The sequence below is a fragment of the Solanum verrucosum genome, unplaced genomic scaffold (assembly GCF_900185275.1).
Source record: "Solanum verrucosum unplaced genomic scaffold, falcon-dt-bn FXZP01000273.1, whole genome shotgun sequence".
In the NCBI taxonomy this organism is placed as follows: Eukaryota; Viridiplantae; Streptophyta; class Magnoliopsida; order Solanales; family Solanaceae; genus Solanum; species Solanum verrucosum.
The window spans coordinates 1,393,905-1,414,148 of NW_026020163.1; the positions used below are offsets into that span (position 1 = coordinate 1,393,905).

General features: G+C 31.8%; 3 protein-coding genes across 3 annotated transcripts; all 3 read right to left on the bottom strand.

Moving 5' to 3' along the window:
- Positions 1 to 5,811: 5,811 nt before the first annotated feature.
- On the bottom strand, positions 5,812 to 9,457 carry LOC125828573 (V-type proton ATPase subunit e1). Its single transcript, XM_049507881.1, has 3 exons — positions 9,323 to 9,457; positions 8,314 to 8,361; positions 5,812 to 6,225 (listed from the first exon to the last, which is right to left on the bottom strand). The coding sequence occupies exons 1-3, from the start codon at positions 9,418 to 9,420 to the stop codon at positions 6,159 to 6,161; spliced, it is 213 nt and encodes a 70-aa protein (XP_049363838.1). The 5' UTR covers positions 9,421 to 9,457; the 3' UTR covers positions 5,812 to 6,158.
- Positions 9,458 to 11,170: 1,713 nt separating this feature from the next.
- Positions 11,171 to 12,716, bottom strand: LOC125828454 (CRIB domain-containing protein RIC4-like; the record flags this gene model as incomplete). Its single annotated transcript, XM_049507742.1, has 3 exons — positions 11,171 to 11,415; positions 12,241 to 12,378; positions 12,581 to 12,716. Coding segments are annotated over 3 exons (519 nt in total), but the record flags the coding sequence as incomplete, so codon positions are not given.
- Positions 12,717 to 14,363: 1,647 nt separating this feature from the next.
- Positions 14,364 to 18,857, bottom strand: LOC125828600 (15-cis-zeta-carotene isomerase, chloroplastic). The gene is made up of 4 exons (XM_049507911.1): positions 18,345 to 18,857; positions 16,574 to 16,720; positions 16,236 to 16,445; positions 14,364 to 14,828 (listed from the first exon to the last, which is right to left on the bottom strand). Exons 1-4 carry the CDS (start codon positions 18,762 to 18,764, stop codon positions 14,493 to 14,495), a joined length of 1,113 nt encoding a protein of 370 aa, XP_049363868.1. The 5' UTR covers positions 18,765 to 18,857; the 3' UTR covers positions 14,364 to 14,492.
- Positions 18,858 to 20,244: the final 1,387 nt, after the last annotated feature.

Consider the following 20,244-nt stretch of genomic DNA (forward strand, 5'->3'; position numbering starts at 1 on the left):
TCTTGTTCTTCTAGGTATGTAAGGCTATCATAGTGTTGGACTAGTTCATCCTCACGCCCTACATCTACTTTCAAATCAGAAAAAGAGTAATATAGGATACTTTCCCTAGATTTGAGTATTCTTGAGATACGTTGATTTTGAGTTCTTGAATTCATGTTTGTTTTAAAAGTTCTATTCCTAATTATCGAATATCTATATTGTTATTGAGATCCTTCATATCATGAATCATAACTCTTGAATTCATAATTCAAATTCAAGAGAGAGTTAAGAGTAGAGTTCAAGAAAGCCTTTGAGTTCAATTGTGAATCCTTTGAGATCAACTATCGATTTGAACTAAGTTTTGAGGAAGTAAGTCAGAGAATGAGAAGAGTCACATACATGAGTTTCATAATGTTATGTAGACTTACGAGTCAAGTCGTTCATGCCCATAAATTCCGCATGAACTCCAGAAGTTGAGTATCTTTGAGAGGAGTAGTATCTTCAAGTTCTAAGTCTTGAGTATTGAGTTCCTAATCCCCTTTGAGATTATATTTCTAAGCATGGGACTATTACATATTACCTATAAAGTCTTTGAGTTGAATTGTTCATGCCCATAATTCCGCATGAATCTTATAAGTCGAACAGTCTTGAGATGAGAGGTATCTTTGAGTCATTGAGTTGAGTAGTTCATGCTCATAATTCCGCATGAACTCTGAGTTGAGCATTCTTGAAATGAGTAGTATTATTGAAGTTCTTGAGTTCTAAGTATTTGAGTTCTATCTATGGTTATTGAAAACCTTGCATTGAGTAGTTCATGTCCATAATTCGGTATGAACCATATTTTAAGAAGTCTTTTACAAACGTTTTAACTTTGTTTTAAGACTTAAGTTTTGAGTTCAGTAAAGAGTAAAGAGTAAAGTTTGAAGTCCTTTTCTTCAAAAGTATATGGGGACTATGTATTCCCAAAGAGTTTATAAATGTTTTCACATTTAAATAAGAACGGAAGCTGAGATTTACAAAGGGCCTTCGGGCTAGTTTTCAGAAAAGAGTAACAGCTTTTTAAATAAAGCAAGTAGGGAAACTGAGATTTCCAATATAGCCTTTGAGCTAAGTTTTTGACTAATTATCTCAAATCAGCAGAAAGAAGTATGTTTTTAAAACATAAGAGCTAGTATATTTTGGGAGTAGTATTGAGCACCGATATGGGGGAGAGTTCAGATAACTCACAGCCCCCATAAACCATGTAGCCATCATGGGTAGAAAAGGGTCATACTTTTTAGATGAACCTTTTTCACATAGACTAGTGGATCCATTAGTAGTTCAGGTTCTATACCTTTGGCCGGGTATAGGATGCGCTGGCAGCGTGAGGTAGATCGCTGTATCATCACTATAGCTCTTATGTGATGGTTGTCGGTTAGAGAAACTCCCACAGAAGTTATTGTATTTTTATATACATCAGTTTATTATATTTTTATATACATTTCAGAGTTATGTTGTATCCTTGCATACACACAGATTTGACAATATGTTTTTAAACAGTTTGTTTCTCTATATTGCACTTGTTTTAAATTGCTTTATATTGAAATGAGTTCAGTCATATTTAGTTGAGTATTCAAAGTTGAGTATCCAAAGTTGAGTATCTAGAGTCGAATATCATATCTTTGAGTCGAATATCATATCCTTGAGTTGAGTATCTAATCTAGGAGTTGAGTATCTTATCCTTGAGTACTTCTGAGTTGAGTAAGTTTGAGTAGTTTTGAGTACCCTTGAGTATTCCTTGAGTTGAGTAAGTTTGAGAAGAGGTAAGTATGTTTCATTTCTATTAAGTTTCAAGCTTATGTTTATGTTTTAGAATTCCTCTTACATGCTCGTACATTCCACGTACTGAGCCATTTGGCCTGCATCTTTTCATGATGCAGACACATGTATTCAGGATCATCAACAGGAGCTTCGTTGATACATCCGAGAGTTCGAGTTAGCTATGGTGAGCCTCCTTGCTTTCGGAGGATTTCATTTACCTTTCAGTTATATCAGTTGTTAGGATGTCGTGGGTCTTGTCCCGACTTCCATCTTTATCAGTTAGAGGCTTCATAGATAGTCAGTATTGTTGAGAAGTTTGTATCATTTATTTTATTAAATGTTTTAAAGACTAAAGTTGCCTTTTTATGGCGAGTTGTATATATTTTATTATACAGAGTTTTCTTTGGACTTAAAGTTTGTATTTAAGTTTTATGAACTTTTATTTCAGTTTTTAAGCTTTGTATGCTTGAATCAGTTTTTCCGCTTGTAGTCAGCCAGGATGAGGGTTCGCTTGGGGACCAGCAATGGTCTTCGAGTGCCGGCCACGTCCAGGGTGTAGGCTCGGGTCGTGACATTAAATTGGTAATTATTATAATTTTAAATGCTTTTTAAGTCATTTGTAAATGATAAATGTTGCTTCCTTTGTCCCATTTTATATAGTATAAATAAAATTCCCGAAACCAACTCAATTTTTAATATATTTTTAAAAATATTTGAAATTATTAATTATTGCAATTTATAATATTAAAAAAAATAGAAAATGTACAAAACTTATATCAGCTTAAAAAAATGACCACGATAATTCGAAGCCTACAGAAAGCAATATGGTTGTACGTAATTTTTAAATACTTAATATATATTACTCCGCTTGCCTCATTGTATGTAGCATAGATAAAATTTCAAGAGTCAATCAAATGTTGTTAGTTGTTAAGATTTATAATACATTTTACGTAGTTTTCAATAATTTCACATTAAACAATACATATTACTACTTTTGTCTCATTTTATGTGACATTGATAGATTAATTTTATGAATCAGTCAATTTATTTTTTTCTGATTTTTTAATAAATATTTTAAGTTGTCAATTATCACGATTTATTGTATTTTATACATAATTTTTAACGATAGATTAATTTCAAGTATCAATCAAATTTTTTTATATGTATTTATTTTTGAAATATTTTATGTTGTCAATTATCATGATTTATAGTATTTTTACGATAGATAAAGTTCAAGAATCAGTGGAATTTTTTGTATCTTTTTCAAAACATATTTTATGTTGTCAATTATCATGATTTATAGTATTTTTACGCAATTTGTAAATATAAAAAAAAACTAAAAAAATAAGACAAATAAATTAAAATGGACCCAATATATGTTATTTTTGTTGTCTCAATTTATGTGACACAAATGAAATTTGGAGAGTCATTAAATATTATATATTATACTTGGGCATAAACTCCCTTACGCACGGGCGCAATAACTATTATTTTTTGTCCTAATGTATGTGACACAAATAAAATATAGTGAGTTATTTAAATTTAATATGATTTTAAAATATTTTAAGTCGTTAATAATGTAATTTATAATATTTTTACATAATTTGTAAATATTTAATATATATTACTCCGCGTGTCTCAATGTATGTAACATAGATAAAATTTCAAGAGTTAAGCAAATGTTGTTAATTGTTAAGATTTACAATACATTTTACGTAGTTTTCAATAATTTCACATTAAATAATACATATTACTACTTTTATCTCATTTTATGTGACATTGATAGATTAATTTTAAAAATTAGTCAATTCTTTTTTTGTGTTTTTTTAATAAATATTTTAAGTTGTCAATTATCACGATTTATTGTATTTTATACATAAATTTTAACGATAGATTAATTTCAAGAATCAATCGAAATTTTTCATATGTATTTTTCTTAAAAATATTTTATCTTGTCAATTATCATGATTTATAGTATTTTTACGATAGATTAACTTCAAGAATCAATGCAATTTTTTGTATCTTTTTCAAAACATATTTTATGTTGTCAATTATCATGATTTATAGAATTTTTACGCAATTTTTAAATATAAAAAAAATTAAGACAAATAAATTAAAATGGACACACTATATGTTATTTTTGTTGTCTCAATTTATGTGAGACAAATGAATTTTGAAGAGTCCTCCAAATTTGCATTTAAAAAAAAAATGTTTTAAGCTATTAATTATTGTGATTTATAATATTTTTATGTAACTTTCAAATAACCTACATTGCTGGTCACTTTGTCCTAATTTATGTGATATGGATAAAATTATAAAATTAACCCTTTTAAAATGTCTTTCAGATGTTTTAAGTTGTTAATTATTATTATTTATAATACTTTTTTGGTAATTTTAAAATGATATATGTTATTTTTTCTGTCCCAATATATGTGACCCGGATAGAATTTTGAGAGTCAATCTATTTTATTATATATCTTTTAAATATTAAATATTTTAAGTCATTTATAAATTATTTATTATATTATATTTTATATATATATATATATATATATATATATATATATATATATATTATATTTATTTCTACTATATAATAAAAGGGAGTTTATGTATATATTATATTATATTATATATTATATAAACTCCATTTTATTATATAGTAGAAAAATAAATATATATTATATATATTATATAGTAGAAAAAATGATTTATTATATTATATTATTATATAGGGAGTTTATGATGGGAGAATGTCCCATCATAAACTCCCTCTTATATAATAGTAGAATAATGTGTGGATGATAGGTTGCCACGTAGGTAGAGCAAAATATCTAGAATGTCCCTATTAGTATAAGCTGATGGTTCTAGAGCTATAAACCTAGTGGTAAAATTACTTTTATACCCTTGATCGTCCTGGTTGGCTTCACTCTTCTATATATATAAAATATTCATGCACATGAAAAAAGGTGACATAAATTGTGTGTATGTTGACATTATTAGACAGTAATTTTCCACTTTTAATTTGCTTCTTGAATATTGCTTATGTTTGCAAATTCACGTGATTTCTTTTTAATGTACAAAATTTATCCTTTTATGAGATGAACTAAGGTCTTGTTTGGTTTTACTAATTACTATAAGCATAGAAGAAATTAAAATAACTATTGAATCACTTATCATATTATCAACTAAATTAGTTCTGACTAATTTCGAGATAACGTATTTTCTATCCAAACAAGCCAATACATACTAATCCATTGATTATATTGTTTTTTGAATCATACGTGGGAAAAGGACCAATTTAATCTCATAATTTTCATAAGTTTTTGCTAAGTCTTTGACAATTAAGAGTACTTGTCTCGAGTTCTTAATGGAGGGCAAACAATTTTATATTTTTGAATAGTTCAAGGATAAAATTAAATTGTTTTTCTTATTTAATAAAAATGATATTTTGGGAGCTGCTTTGCTAGTTGTAGGACCTCTTTTTTTTATTTTATAGCAAAAACCGTAATAATAAGGATATTATTTAGCAAAAAATGTAACGAATCGAGTAAGACTGACCCATTTTAAATAATTTAGAGGTATATTTGATCCTCTTCGGTCGTGATTCGTATAGTTGTTAAAGTTTTTTATTATTTAAAATGGATGGAAAATCTCCGTATCTAAATCCACCACACGTGTTCATTCTCAAATCATCAATTTTATTTTGTGCATGTGTAAACTAGCCAAAGAAAATCAATAAAAAACTATTTAAGTGTTTTTTTTTTTGGTGTCATTTTTAATTTTATTTTTGGAGCTCTAGTTTGAACATATGACCATATAATAAAAAATGTTTTGGTTTGTTTTCTTTTCAACTTTTAAAGTAAGCAGACAATAAAAATATTAATACAGTTTGTGTTTTAGAAAGTTTCAACAAGTAGGACCTCATGTTCCTTACTTTTCCATCTTTCTTCTCTCTTGCGATTTCGATCGCACCAGGTAAAAATTTATCCACACTCGATGTTACAACAAATATGTTATTGTATTGACACATCTATAAAATTACAAAAGTTGAAATAATATGTTCATGGCCAAGAGTTTAGACAAATACAACAATAGTTACGCCTCAATCTCAAACGAGATGAGGTTGGCTATATGAACTCTCATCGACAAATGTCGTGTGCTTATTGTTTTCTTCAATAAGATACTTAATGTAGTCCAAGCTTATAAAGAAGACACCCTAAATGAGGTGAAACTAGAAAATAAGTTGTGAACATTATACAAAAAAATATGAAATCAATGTCAAGCACATAAATAGTGATACAAATGTGACTTCCAAGTATTTCCCTGCACTCAAATAATCCACAAAAAAATACACAACGAGAGCTTCCGAGAGCGTTTTATTCTCCTTCACTCAAAACTGGAACGATGAGTGGTTTCAGCTGCGCAAGATACACAATTGCCCACCTATCCAAGAAAAAAAAACATGAAACGATGAGTTTTCTTCTCATTGTTGAATGCTAAATCCCAATTTAACAACGATAATAGCATATAGAGAACTATTACTCCAGTACATGTAACGTGCAATAACAACTTCTACTAAGTTAAACTTCTCTATAATAACATCGTTTGTCTTGATACATAACATGAAAGATCGGTTCCCCAGAAAATATGGTTGTTATAGTGAAATATTGTTATAAAGGATGATTGTTAGAGAGAGGCTTGACTGTATTACTATTACACCTCGATCTCAAACTAATTGGGGTCAGCTTTATGAATCGATAGTCATTATTCTCCATTTGAACCCGTTCTACTATTCAAGAATTTGTTTTTTGCATCTTCGGATTCTCAAAATCACTACCCAAGTGAAAAGACTTGTGACGGTTCTCTATGGAAAAAATTTATACCGTTAAAACTTTTTAGTCGCTACTGACATGCTCTTATAATCAAAACCACAAGTTCTAATGGTACTGTTGGTATGTACTAAAAGGTAATCTTACTTTCTTAACCACTGTGTACAGTCCAACACCCCCATATAAAATGAACTGGAAGGAGTATTGAAAAAGAACAGGACCCGACCCCCCCATATTCTTTAGAAAGTCAAGAATAAAAACATTTCTTATCGCGAAAAAGGAAAAAAAGCATAGCAACAATAAAATTTCATCATTGGATCAGAAGCTTATCAAAGACTAGCAAAATTGGCACTCTCCGCTTAGCAGAACTACCATTCCTTCACGCACATAAAGCAGGGGGACAAGGAGAGAGAGAGAGAGAGAGAGCCTGTGTATGTTTGTGTGTGTGTGAAGGAATGGTAGTTCCCAATTCCCATCCGGGAAAGTCTTGAGACAAGCACCAAGACGAATGGATGAAAATTGAACATGTTTCATCTTCCAATACAGAGAAGCAAAGCTGAATGAAGTAAAAGTAGTTGACAGCCCCATGATTCTTGAAAAGAAAATTACAAAAATAATGAACCCATGATAGAGAGCATTGAAAATCGTTACAAGTGCATTCATCTAATGACAATTAAGAGAGATAAATAATGACGTCGCACGAAGTGTTTTTTTTTTTGGATATAGTAATATGTTGACTCAAACCCAAACTGTAAGATTGGAGGTGGAGGGTGCTTCTAGTTGAGCTACCCTCTCTTGTCAATCACATAAGCATCAAAGTTTATATCTATGTTGCTCAGACTCTTCAAAATATCACTGGGTGCGTGACGGTCTGACGGATCTTCCAAAAGCAATGCATTTTTGGAGGATTACAAGTGTGACAACAGTTTTGAAGAGTTCGAGCGGCATAAGGTTTATATATAGATTCCAGCACATTACTTACTCTCCAAAATGTGAAACTTCGAAAGTATAGAGTATATATAGCAAATCTACATCACATTGATCCCAAAAGAAGAATTTCTATGTTTCATTTATAAGACAAAATTAGATAATTATAAGGATTAGCTACGGGATTTGTGAGGCTAGGATAGTATTCACAAAGCATAGTTGTTGACATTACAAATGAAATTTTTTGACAGAAAAGTCAACCAAGACACTTCCAAATTTAGATTATATATCAACAGACCTGATCGAAAAATATTTAAGCCTCTTAGAGTAGGTTCAGATATAACGCACGCAAATATGCATATATTTCATACTTTATGAGGAAGTCAAGCAGATGTAATAGCATAAGCACTATGTTCAACTAGTCATGCAAATCGTAAAATTCCTCAGCAAAAAGATAATCTTATAGGTATCGCACACTTTGCATTAGTAATTTCTCTATTATATAATCCCTTTGAACATCAAATGATAAAATACAGGAAACATGACAAAGCAAAGTCAGGGAAACATCTTACTACTACCAGGCTTCAAGTCAAACACATGAACTCATGCTGTCATGTTTTGAGGAAATAGTATCATGTTATGTCTTATTTTGCTTTACTTTGTACATGTTTGTGCATGTGTAGATGTGTACGGGAGCGCACAGGCGTGTTTGTGTCTCTCTGTGTGTGTGTGTGAGAGAGAGAGAGAGAAAGAGAGAAGAGGGAGGCAAACTCACATCATCCAACAGCATACTGTAGCCGTGATGATCAATGTCAAGTGTAACCTGCATCACAAAATTCAATTAGCTATTAGAAACAGAGACCAAAACTATTTCAGCGGAAAGACACTAGCTTAGAATTTAATGCATCATGGGTTGAATCCTGGAGACCTCGGTAGAGTAATTAAGACAAAATTAGCAAAAGTAAACAGCGGACTGACAAAAATCGCAATTTGCATTTTCAAGTACAATTACATTTGTTTCTTTCGTCATCTTAAATGCCTGAATCATGAAACACTATACGAGTCAATTTAATTTATAGAAAAAAGATCAATCAAGATCTCCATGATCCATCAGATATAATAGTCATTGACCTGGATATGCATCAAACACTAGAAAACAAAGAAGCCTGGATTAAAGACATATAGTTAATATAAGTGCCTAGAAGAACGATAGAACAGAAATAGCTGATAGCGATAACGAAGCATAACACAAAACACAATACTGACACCCCTCCCACCCACCCCAAAAGGATTACGCATTTTCTCTATAGATGCATAACAAGGGAGGAGCTATTGTTCTTCCTACAGGTTCGGCAGAACCCAGTAAATTCAGCTCAATTATGTTTTGATATGTATAACTAACTTATTCAGAACCCATTAAGCTTATCTTTTCTAGAATTCAAAATCCAAAAACTTAAAGACCATAGCTCCGGCCCTCAGAGCTCTGATGCAAAGTTCTATTGCCAAAAAATGTTTTTTTCTTACAAAACAAACCAAACAAGACCTAAAGCAATAACAAAAAGAAAAGAAATCGAAACCGAACAACCACATCAGTAATGCAGACATTTTATCAATAACCCAGTGTTTTATACCAGAAATCAAACTCAACATTAATAACTCAGCTTTCTATGCCAAAGATTTCATCTTTTTTCATAAACAACAACAACAAATATAAAAAACCCTAAACAAATAATGATATTCAAATTTGAAGCAAACAAAGGCAAATTAAAGAAATTTGACCATACAGATTAGTAGAAGGCCCTCTATTGCAGCATATTCTGGCACATAGAGACGCAATAACACCCACTACCACAAAAATTAGCGTTGTGACCAAAAACCCCATTTTCGTCCCTGATCTCACAGTGCAATAGCAAATCTGTTTTCTGCAACAAAAAAAATGGTAGAAAAATTAAATTCGAACTATATTTTAACAAAAAAACAGATTTTTGAGCTGAAATTAATACCTGTAGATATTGAGATTTGAAATTTGAGATTGAATTGTAGCAAAATCTGGAAAAAAATAATTGTGTTGAATTTTTTCCTGTTCTTGATCTAACGAGAGATAGATTAGTCGTCAATTTTGGATTGATTTGGGATATTGGGCCAGTTCGGGTTTGTGTTTGGCTTTCTTTGCATGTTTTGAGGCCAAAAGGCCCACTCCAGATATGAAAATAGCTAGGTGGTAGTGTATACACCGTCTTATACTCTCGTTCCTTTTCCGATAAACCCTCAGCTCGAGTAAAACACAAATAGGTAGAGTAGTGTTTCAGGCTCAATCAAACTAAGTTGAGTGTGTAACAATATTGTATACCTCATTATATAATATAGTTTTTTTTTCTGGGTTTCCCACATCGTTTCTGCTACTTAAGGGGTAAAACGTTCCCTAACAAAGACGATTCTATATTTAGGAGGACTCGAATCTAAGATTTATGCTTAAAAATGGAGGAGTACTTAACACTCCACTCAACCATAAAACTTGTTGGTCATTAGATAAAACTAGCTCGCCACAAATACAAACAACTTCTACTTTCAAAACACATACATATATACATACATATACAGTTGATCACACATATATATACACACATAAAATCTCGATTTGTCAATAACGCTATTTACAAAATTTTCTGTTTTTAACTAAAGCCCAATAATTCCAAGTTAGAGAAGCCCAATTAACACTTGGAAATTTCCCCTTTGGTGTATATAAGTAAAAGGGAAGTGGAAACCCTAAAAAAACAAAGCAGATCTTCTTCAATCAGCGTTGGCCAATACATTCTGAAAAAATCTCAAATCTTATTTTGAGGTAATTATCATGAAAATATGTATTGGAAATTGTTGTTTGTACTATAGTTTATAAGAAGATCTAATAGAAAAAACCTCAAAAGGGTTAGGCATCTCAGAAAGCCATTGTTTTGTTTTTCAATCAACTTTTGGCTCGCTATGGTGCCTACAAAATATATATATATATATACATATACACAAAAATATTTCTATGTTCTTTTAGATAGGTGAAGAATTTGATTGATTTTCATTTTTTGCATTAATTATTATAAAGATTTTCAAGTTTTGCAAACTTTTTTTTTGTTAGTTTGAATGTTATATGGAGTCACTTTTATTAGTGGTTGCTATACCGATTACTATACGGAGTCACTTTTGTTATTGAATTCTATACGAAATCACGTTTGATATCAAACTTTACTTTTGTGTTCAACACGGAGTCACTTTTATTAACGAAACCATATGGAGTTATTTTTATTAAGGAAACCAAACGAGTCACTTTTATTAACGAAGTTCTGCTATATAAAGTCACTTTTATTAATGAAGCTATGCTACACGGAGTCACTTTTATTAACGAATTCTATATAGAGTCATTTTTTGTTAGCCTTTATGGGGTTATTTTTGTTGGTGAGCGGTCTTTAGCTGGACTTTTCGATGTGAATTCTAATTTAATCAAAATTCGAATATTAGATGGAAAATGAGAAAAGAAACATCACTTAATTTGCATCCTCAACAAAAGTAGAAAAAGATATAAATTGATTTAGAATTTAGTAGACAAGAAGCATGAGAAAATTACAAATAATATTTTTCAAAAATCAAGCACAATTATTGGTATTAATAACATCTATAGGTTCACCAGCTTGAGCAGCCATAGCAAGTTCAAATTGTTTAATAGAAATTGATGGAAAAGAAATAATTTCAGGAGGTTTTAAATTTTCCCATCCTTTAATTGGATTTATTGTTGTTGATCCATCCCATCCTATGTGTGTTAAATGCTTCACATCGGTTGGATATCCTATTTCTATCTCCGTTTCCTCTTCCTCTACCTCTTCTCTTCGCGCTGGAAAAAAAAAGAAGGCAAATTTAAGGATAAAAAGTGCAAAAAAAATAAAATAAAATTGGATTGTGAAAATTTGTGGTGTTAAAAATTGTTACTAGTGTTCTATGTTGGTTGAGGGAATGAGTTATTGGCTTGCGATATGATTTTTTAGTGTTGAGTTAGATATTAAGTATGTAATGGAATATTTTGTATGCATTGTTATCTTTTTGTACGGTGTGAACAATCATCATAATCATCTATTGAGCTAGAGTTTTTGATAAGTCAAATATATAGACAACCTTTTAAAGAAATCACTAATTTTCAGTTAGATATTTCAACTAAGATCATATCTTATTAGACGATATCTGATGTATGATTGTATAGTTGTATGTGTGAAATGTGTCTATTGAATGCTTCAAGTTGATGTGACACAATTCATTTGGAGTTGAGTGCGATAATGTGTGAAGCTTTTTATTTGGTATGTCTTGCAGAAAGCACCTAATTTTGATGTAAAAACTATATTACGTAATTGTACCTTGAATTTGTTTCATATGAGCCCTAGTCCTTTCGACCTAGATCTCCATCAGTTGTTGTGGACTTATAAGTAAAATATACTATAATTGATATTCAATAGGCACATATCAGTCATATATTAAGTGTTTTATTTGTAAAAACCTTAGTTAATGTGTCTAAATGAAAACGGACAACAACTTCAAGATCATCATGTAAGTATTTGACCTTTTTAGTTTTGTTTTTGTATGGATTTGTGACAAGTGGGGAAGTATAGATAGAACAAGAAATCTTACAAAGAGAAAGCTATACAATGGACAATAGCTTATTACTCACCAAATAATTGTGAGAAACCTTTGAAATGCCTTTTCAATCTTTGCACATTTTGTGAAAATCTTGGTCTTGTCATGGCCCAAAATCCCCAAAAGCTCTTCATTTTTACATTTGATGAGCTCTCTTCTCCTTCTTGTCTTTCTTGAGTAAGCCATACACACAAATTAAAGTAGCAATGTTACAAAAAGATAAAAACAATAACAACATATACAAAAAGATACTTGACTCTGGCCTCTGAATGTGACACATTCGAATAACATTCTCTATGCATACAACTTTGAGCAGAAGATACTGAGTTCTGACGGGATAGGGGGTTGAGATATAAAAGGAAAGAAAGCCATACTTGTTATTTGCGTTGAATTCTTTGTTTCCACAAGTTGGTTGGTCACTCTAACACTTGACTCAGAACTACACCCTATAAAGAATGGCAAAATGAAAAACTTCTCTACTGATTTTTCCTTCATATTTCTTCCCATTAGTAGATGAAATCAATAGTGAATTATTATAGCATATAAATCACAAATATTGAGAAGATATATATATAAATAGAAAGAGAGTTATAATAATAATAATGAGATGTGTTAAGCAATTGGCTTAAATAAGAAGTTAGAATGATTTTAGTTATAGAAATGTAAGACATACCCAATATTAAAGTAGGTTGGTGGCAATGTGGCATTAAATTAGAAAGCAAAAAAGAGAATATTGAAAAATGATGGAGTGGGTTAGAAACTTAATAAAGTGGATATATAGTTGGTTAAACTGTGCAACTCAGCCCCAATATTGTCCAATTTTATGAAATAAACAAAGCACACTAACCAAATCCTCCACCCCCATGAAGTCTTTGTTTGTGAGGGGGGTGGGGGTGGGTTTACATAGTTTATACATAGTTGTATTATTTTTCGATATTTATTCTAGGCTCTGATCAATATGAAGTTTCACTTCATAGGGTAAAGCGTTGCTTAGACCAAAAGCGTGATTCTAATATTTCCGATTAAGAATAATGGAATAGTACCATAAATTTTTGGTGGTGACATATATGTACTTGTATGTTCTTTTTAAGTGAATGATGTATTTATGCCACATTAAAAAGGTTCCCCTAGAAAGTATTAGAAGTATATGTATCACTAGAATTTTACTACTTATTTATGTTAATAATCAGAATTTTGAGTTCGAGTCTTGGATAGTTCCCTTATTGAGAAGCATTTTATCCTTTAATATGAAACTTTTCGATATGAAATTGGATTTGATGAAACTTCAATACTAGTATCGAACATCGGGTGAGAAATTTCTTCAGATTGGTTTAAGTGGAGCATGTCAAGTCATTCTAAAGGATACTTCTACAATCTTTCCTTTTTAGTTTTAAAATCCTAAGTGAACCTACTCATTCCCTACTCTTCCAATCACATTGCATGAGGAAGAGTAAATCCAAAGGGAATTTATATATAAAATATCATTCAAGTTGGCCACATGTAATTCTTCATTCTCACAAAAAGTAAAAAAAAGTCAAAAGAATTTGGTGTACTTTTATTTGATTTTTCCTCAACACCAGAAGTGGAATAGAGTGTTTATTTTATAAAAAAATAAAAATAAAATTCTCTTTTTTCATTTTTGGATTTGGTCCAGGCTGACTTGCTCCTTTTAGGTAGGCCTTGTCTAACCATAAAATTATTGTTATTTGCATCATTTTTTTAATCATTCGATATCTGAAGTTCACTAAATGAATTAATTCGGGGAACTTTTGAGTATTTGACGATTTCAAATGTGTCGATGTTAATGATAACTCGTTATTTTGATGAATCATTTCTTCAGACATAATAAGTTTATGAAAACTATTGCCGTCAGTTAATTATTTGGTACTTAAAGCCGCTAAATGGAGTAATCCAAGTTTACACCAGACAGGTTCATCTACAGAGATAAATCACGTCCTACAAAAAATAATAATTCATTAACATAACTCAAACTCGAGAACTCTGATACCATTTGAGTGTACCCCTTCACATATATGTAAATTGGAATAACAAGGACATATATCATGATTTACACCATATAGAATTTGAAGGGAAACAAAAGTTGGAACTTTACTTTCAAACACATTAAACAGAATCCTTTCTATTACTCTTCTTTCTTTCTTTCTTTCTTTGTTTTCCAACAGTAGTTAAATAGACAACAGTAACCAATATATATTGGGAAAAAAAAATATACAACTCGTGATCACGATTTCTTATATGGAAACGAGTTATGTAACATCAGTGGTACTACCAGTGTAGCCGATAACTGGCAGCTTGCATAATGGGGTGGAGGAAGTAGGCACCTAATGTCAATGCTGTTATCGATAAATATGGCAATCTGATAAATTCCTTGTAATAATCTTCAGGCAACTTTTGACGACCATCAAGAATAGCAGCAAATGGAATGATACTCGTTCTGTTCTTCACGACTTCAAAAGCCTCACCATATCGTATGGCTAACCTCCGGTCCCCATTCCAGGCACCAAACAGATGATGTCCTATCAAACCTACTGAGGCTGCCACTGCAACTGAATTCCCAATCCACAGCGTGTGAGCTAAGCACCATATCACCTGCCCAACCAGCTAATATGGGGAATGGAGGCTTCAATTAGCTACCAAAGACGGAATAACTTATACCAAGTAATGAGACAGCAGATAAAAGAAAAAAATACTGGATTGTGGTGTAACACACATGCACAAAGACACTTATTTTCTCGATTTTCAGGGAGAGAGGTATCAAAAACACCCCTTTACTTAACTAATTGAAGCTAAATACACCCTCGATCTTGCAACATTAGTGAAATACACCCCTAAATTCTCGTCAAGTTTAGGGGTGTTTTCAACACTTCTCTCGATTTTTATTAAGAACTCCATGCTCCTACAAGAGTTTGAGACCACTTGCATATCGGGAGTGTTTCAGGGATGTATCTAAGTTTAGTTAGTCAAGTAGAGGGATGTTTTTAAGGCTGTCAATAGTTCAGGGATGAAACTAATAATTTGCGCCAAGTTTAGGGGTGTTTCTAATACTTCTCTAATGGACTAGAGATGATTCCTCTTTACTAAATCCTCATTTATGGAACAGCTTCATCAATTTGGTAGGTTTCTTTCCTTTTATGTATTAGCAGAACTGGGATTACAATAACCTTCACCTCCTTTCATGTACAGACTCGTTCTGCAGCAACATCTGCCTGTCATTTCTTGTGATATTATTCTTTATGACATGCCTTATTTAACTCCTTCAAAGAAAACCATTGACCGATAGAGCCAATTCTTGATTCTAAGAATCCTAAGTGAAATATAATTTTAAATATCAGACTGAACTACACGAAAAAACTAAAAAAAGAAAAGTCTTGAACCCTACAGAAATGATGAATAGAAATCATGACTCTAAACCTCCTCTGTCATAGTACTTACGTCATATCCTGGAAAATAGAAGAACCGGGGGTCTAATCTTCAGCTTACTGAAGACATGACCCTAGATAAGAGGGTATGAAGGTCAAGTATTAGGGTAGAAGAGTATGAGATAGCCGAGTGTTGTTGTTCTTTTACGTGGGAGAGGAAGGGGGCTAGTCTCCTCTTCTCATCTCCTCCTTCTTTAGTAGTACTTATTCTTCAATTTTTTCTACTACCTGATGCCTCATTTGCTTTGTATATCTCACTATTTTGTTGTCATTATTTTTCTTCTTATCTGCTTTGATTACACTTCTTTTGACCTGAGAGTCTATCGGAAACAACCTCTCTACCCCACAAAGGTAGGAGTAAGGTCTGCGTACGTACATCCTACCCTCCCCAGTGTCATATCCTGGAAAATTAAAACATAATACGAGGTACAAAGTGAAGTGGTTTGAATCCATAGTTGAAATTTAATTTGGAAAGAGATTTGAAACTAAAAGTAGGCATTGGTGTTTCGGGACAAGGCAAATTATGAAATCATTCAGTCGGTATCTTCTACAACGGTAGGTTACATTTTAGTGAAAGTTGAGCATTTACCTGTGGATGCCTGGTAATCCTCATAATCCCAGTTTCCCAAAGATGCATCTTGGGCTTGTCAACAGCTGCTACCTCTAGTAAATTGAATGTCGATGGGTATAGGAAGAAGAAGGAAATAAAGTTAGAAATCCAAACTAGTTCATGAATCCCAGCAATGCTGTTTAATTGCCATAACTGCACTCCATCGTATCGGTGGTTAATGAAATACGCCTGTAAATCACCATAAGAACCTTTCGTTATGTTAAATTTCCATCTATCAAGCTTTGCACCGTAAAATTATAAAAGTTACCGAAAAAGAACTAAATTCTCAGTTTCTGCATGGCAGACTAGAAACTCACTATTGTGCTGACTGCCAATGGCAGAGATACCCCAGCAAACAATACACGAAAAGCACGCTCTCCAATGAGTTCCTCACCTTTGTCTCTAAGACTAGCAAGACCGCTGTGGACTATAGCGAAAATCAAGGTAAGGGAAAGCATTACAATCTGCATAGAAACATTTGGATACACTCTCAGCAAACAGAAATTTATGTATGCAAAATAAAAAAAATTATAGTGTATGCTGGTTACCAAGAAAGCCAAAATGGACGCAAAGTAACTAAGTATGTATACAAAGAAAGAAACAAACAGAAAAGAAATCAAGACAACTTTATGTTGGCCAATATGATTCATCGAGAATTTAATGCATCACTTGCCTATTATCAAGCCAAGAAGAGTGACAGAATGAACCAGAACAAATAAATACTTTCCGAGCATTATCAAGGCTATATAGTCTTCATTGCAAGGCGAAGACATAATGTTATTCTACATGTGCCCAAACATAAGAAACCTTGTTGGTTAACAACTTCAAATCGACCCTCCTTCGTTGGTTCTTGTTTGACTATCAATTGGTATCTCATAGAGTTCTTTGATAAAACTATACTAACAAAAGCTTCCCCTTGTAAAAGTCTTGAATGTAAACCAATTCATAATTTCGTTTGTATTATTTAAAGTAACTACACAAGACTAACACCAAGTGACAAACAAACAAAGAAGAAAATAACAATATTGAAATCAATAAAAGAATTTAACGAAATTATTATGAATGAAAGTTTGCAGATAAAGATTTTATCTATCTTTTTCTCATCTCCATAAAGCTTAAAAGCTTGATCCTACAAGCTCAATCCCTAACTGTGCTGATAAATTAAACTAATTCCTGATTTTTAAAATACAGAGGGCCAGGATGACTGGTGTTGCCACCTTTAATTTATATGCTAGTCTACAACAACAACAACAACATAGGGTCTGGAGAGGGTATGATGTATACAAACCTTACCCCTACCTTTGCGGGGTAGGGAGGTTGTTTCCAATAGACCCTCGGCTCAATTAGATGCTAAAGCCTAGATAGCAGAACTTGAAAGTCTTAAGCCACATTTCATTGTAAAAACAAATTCATAACACAACAATCAGTGGGTGATGTCGCACAAGGGTGTGAGCTAGCGGTCACTGAGACTAGAATGAAGACCAGGGTTTAAATCCCGACAGCGGCCAAAAACAAATAAGAGTTTGATAATCTCTTCCTATTTGCCTAACGCTTGGTGGATAAAGTTACCTAATACCTATATCGATAAGAGGATATAAGTAACCGGTAAAATAGTAAAGGTGTGCTAGAACACTACTATAAGAAAATATGCATATGAAAAATAACTAAACTTTGGCAGAATTGCTACAAGGAGTGCAAATGAGCTAGGAAGAAGTGGGAACTCCGCCCCCTTCCAGAAAACTACAAAAATTTATAATCACTATCCAATAAAGTTAAGAAACAGAAAATAGAATAATGGAATCCCAAGTAAGAAATTATTCTTAATACACATAGAACGCATTTTTCTATGTGTTTAACTTTATACAAGTTTAAGCGTCTACTTGTGCACAGACATACATATGCCAAGTTAAAAGGACATATTTATGCGTTATACCTTTCAGAAAAGATATCATTTTTTTTCTGTTCTAACAATTTATACAACTACTATAACCAAGTAAAGAACATAATCGAAATCAATATCTCAAAACCCAATTCAGCAAAAGTAAATAAAAAACAGAACAGATAAAGCAATTAAGCAAAAATACCCACCTCAGGGCTATCTGAAATACTAGAAACAGAATCAATGAATGATTTTCCAAATCCAGTAGAATTGTCAATCCAAACAACATTAAGAACATAAAGCACAACACCAAGAATCCCAGTAAAATAAACCCAAGATGAAATCTTTTGTTTGGATAACTCAAATTCAGCAGAATCTTCACCCACCACCAAGATTTCATCTTTTTCATCTGTTTGTGTTCTTCCCACTGAAATTGGCCAAAATTCCTTTCTGGGGTTTGAGGGAAATGGAAAAAAGGAAGTTGGAAATGATAAAAATGGAGTCTTGGTGGTGGGTTTGTTGGTGGAGTGATATGCTATGGCTATGGTTTGTTTGGGACTTGGAATTTTATGGTGTTGTTTTGATAATAAAGGAGAAAAAGGGTGTGAGAGGAGAATTGAAGTTGCCATTTTTACAAGATTATGTGAGCTCTAGTGTGTGTGTGTGTGAAGTTTTGGTATATATAACTTGTTTTGGCCAAGTACTTAGTTTTTTTTCAACAAATAAATAAAAATTGGGTGTAGAGTAAATGGGAGAGGGGATTCCGAGGTGGAAAGTTGAATTACACAAGTAAGGTGAAAATTCAAATAGCAAATCGACTGAGCTCGTAAAATTATATTGAGAAATCTTTTTGTTGAAGTATTTTTCAAATATTAAAAATACTCTTAAAGGAAATTATTCTTTTCATCTTTTAAAGAAATAATTTATGTTATTATTCAAAAACATTTATTTATTTTTACAAAAATGTGACCAAATAAGTAATTTGGCAAAGGGAGAGAAAGGAATCTTAAAGGAGTTGTGCTCTTTGGTGGGTATTTTGGATAGCTAGTGGAGGGAAGTGGGCAAATGACACGCTACTTGTAGCTATTTTTAGTGTTTTTTCTTGGTTTGGGTCGGCAAAAATAAAAATAAAAAATGTCAACCTAATCATAAATATACACGTAAGTAAGATAAAAATTTACTCGTATCAAGTGTTCACATCAAATAAATAAATGTATGATATATATGTATACATACAACGTACCTATTCTCGTTACATTAAAAATACCTAAATTCAATAAGTAAAATTGATTTGATGCAAATATCCAATATAAATAAGTATTCACCCTTGTTTGGTTAGTCGTTACTATGCCTACAATTTAGAATTATTCTTCCTCCTACAATTTAAATAAATAGAAGAAAATTATTCGATATTTTTTTTATCGTCACGAACATTTATCACTATCTCGACCAATTTTATTTCATTAATCACTAAACCATGTGAATACGATACAATCAATTTGAAACTTGAGTCAAATCAACTAAGTTGTGAATAGTAAGTAAAATGCATTAACGTATCTAACCCTTTTCCAACATTCAATTCTTGCTATACTAAATAACAATATAAAACACATTGTACATTTTTTCACATCTAGATTCAACTTACAAGCAATACCATAAATGGATCACACAAAACATTAATGTATATATATATATAAATATATATAGATCGATAGCTCAAAGCACATGAAATTTGATGTTATAAAACGTTGATTGAAAAGGTACACGATTGTTGTGTCCTTTTCTATAACTGAGAAATCTCAGAGGGCTAATGGAGACCACAGTTCAAAACTCGAAGAATAATTGATTCACCCCGACTATCCTCTCCCTCTCTTCATTCTAAAAAAAAAGAAGGGCATTTCACATTTTCTTTCCTCTTTTTTTCCCCCTAGTATTGGTTACATGCGTTGCACGTATATTTCTATTAGTTGGTGTAAAAATCTTATATACAATTTTAATTGATATGTTAGATGATAAAAATAGATATTAAAGTATATCGAAAAATACAAGTTTCTAAGCATAAATATTAATCTTATATTTTAACCTCGTTACACTTACATTGAAAATGGA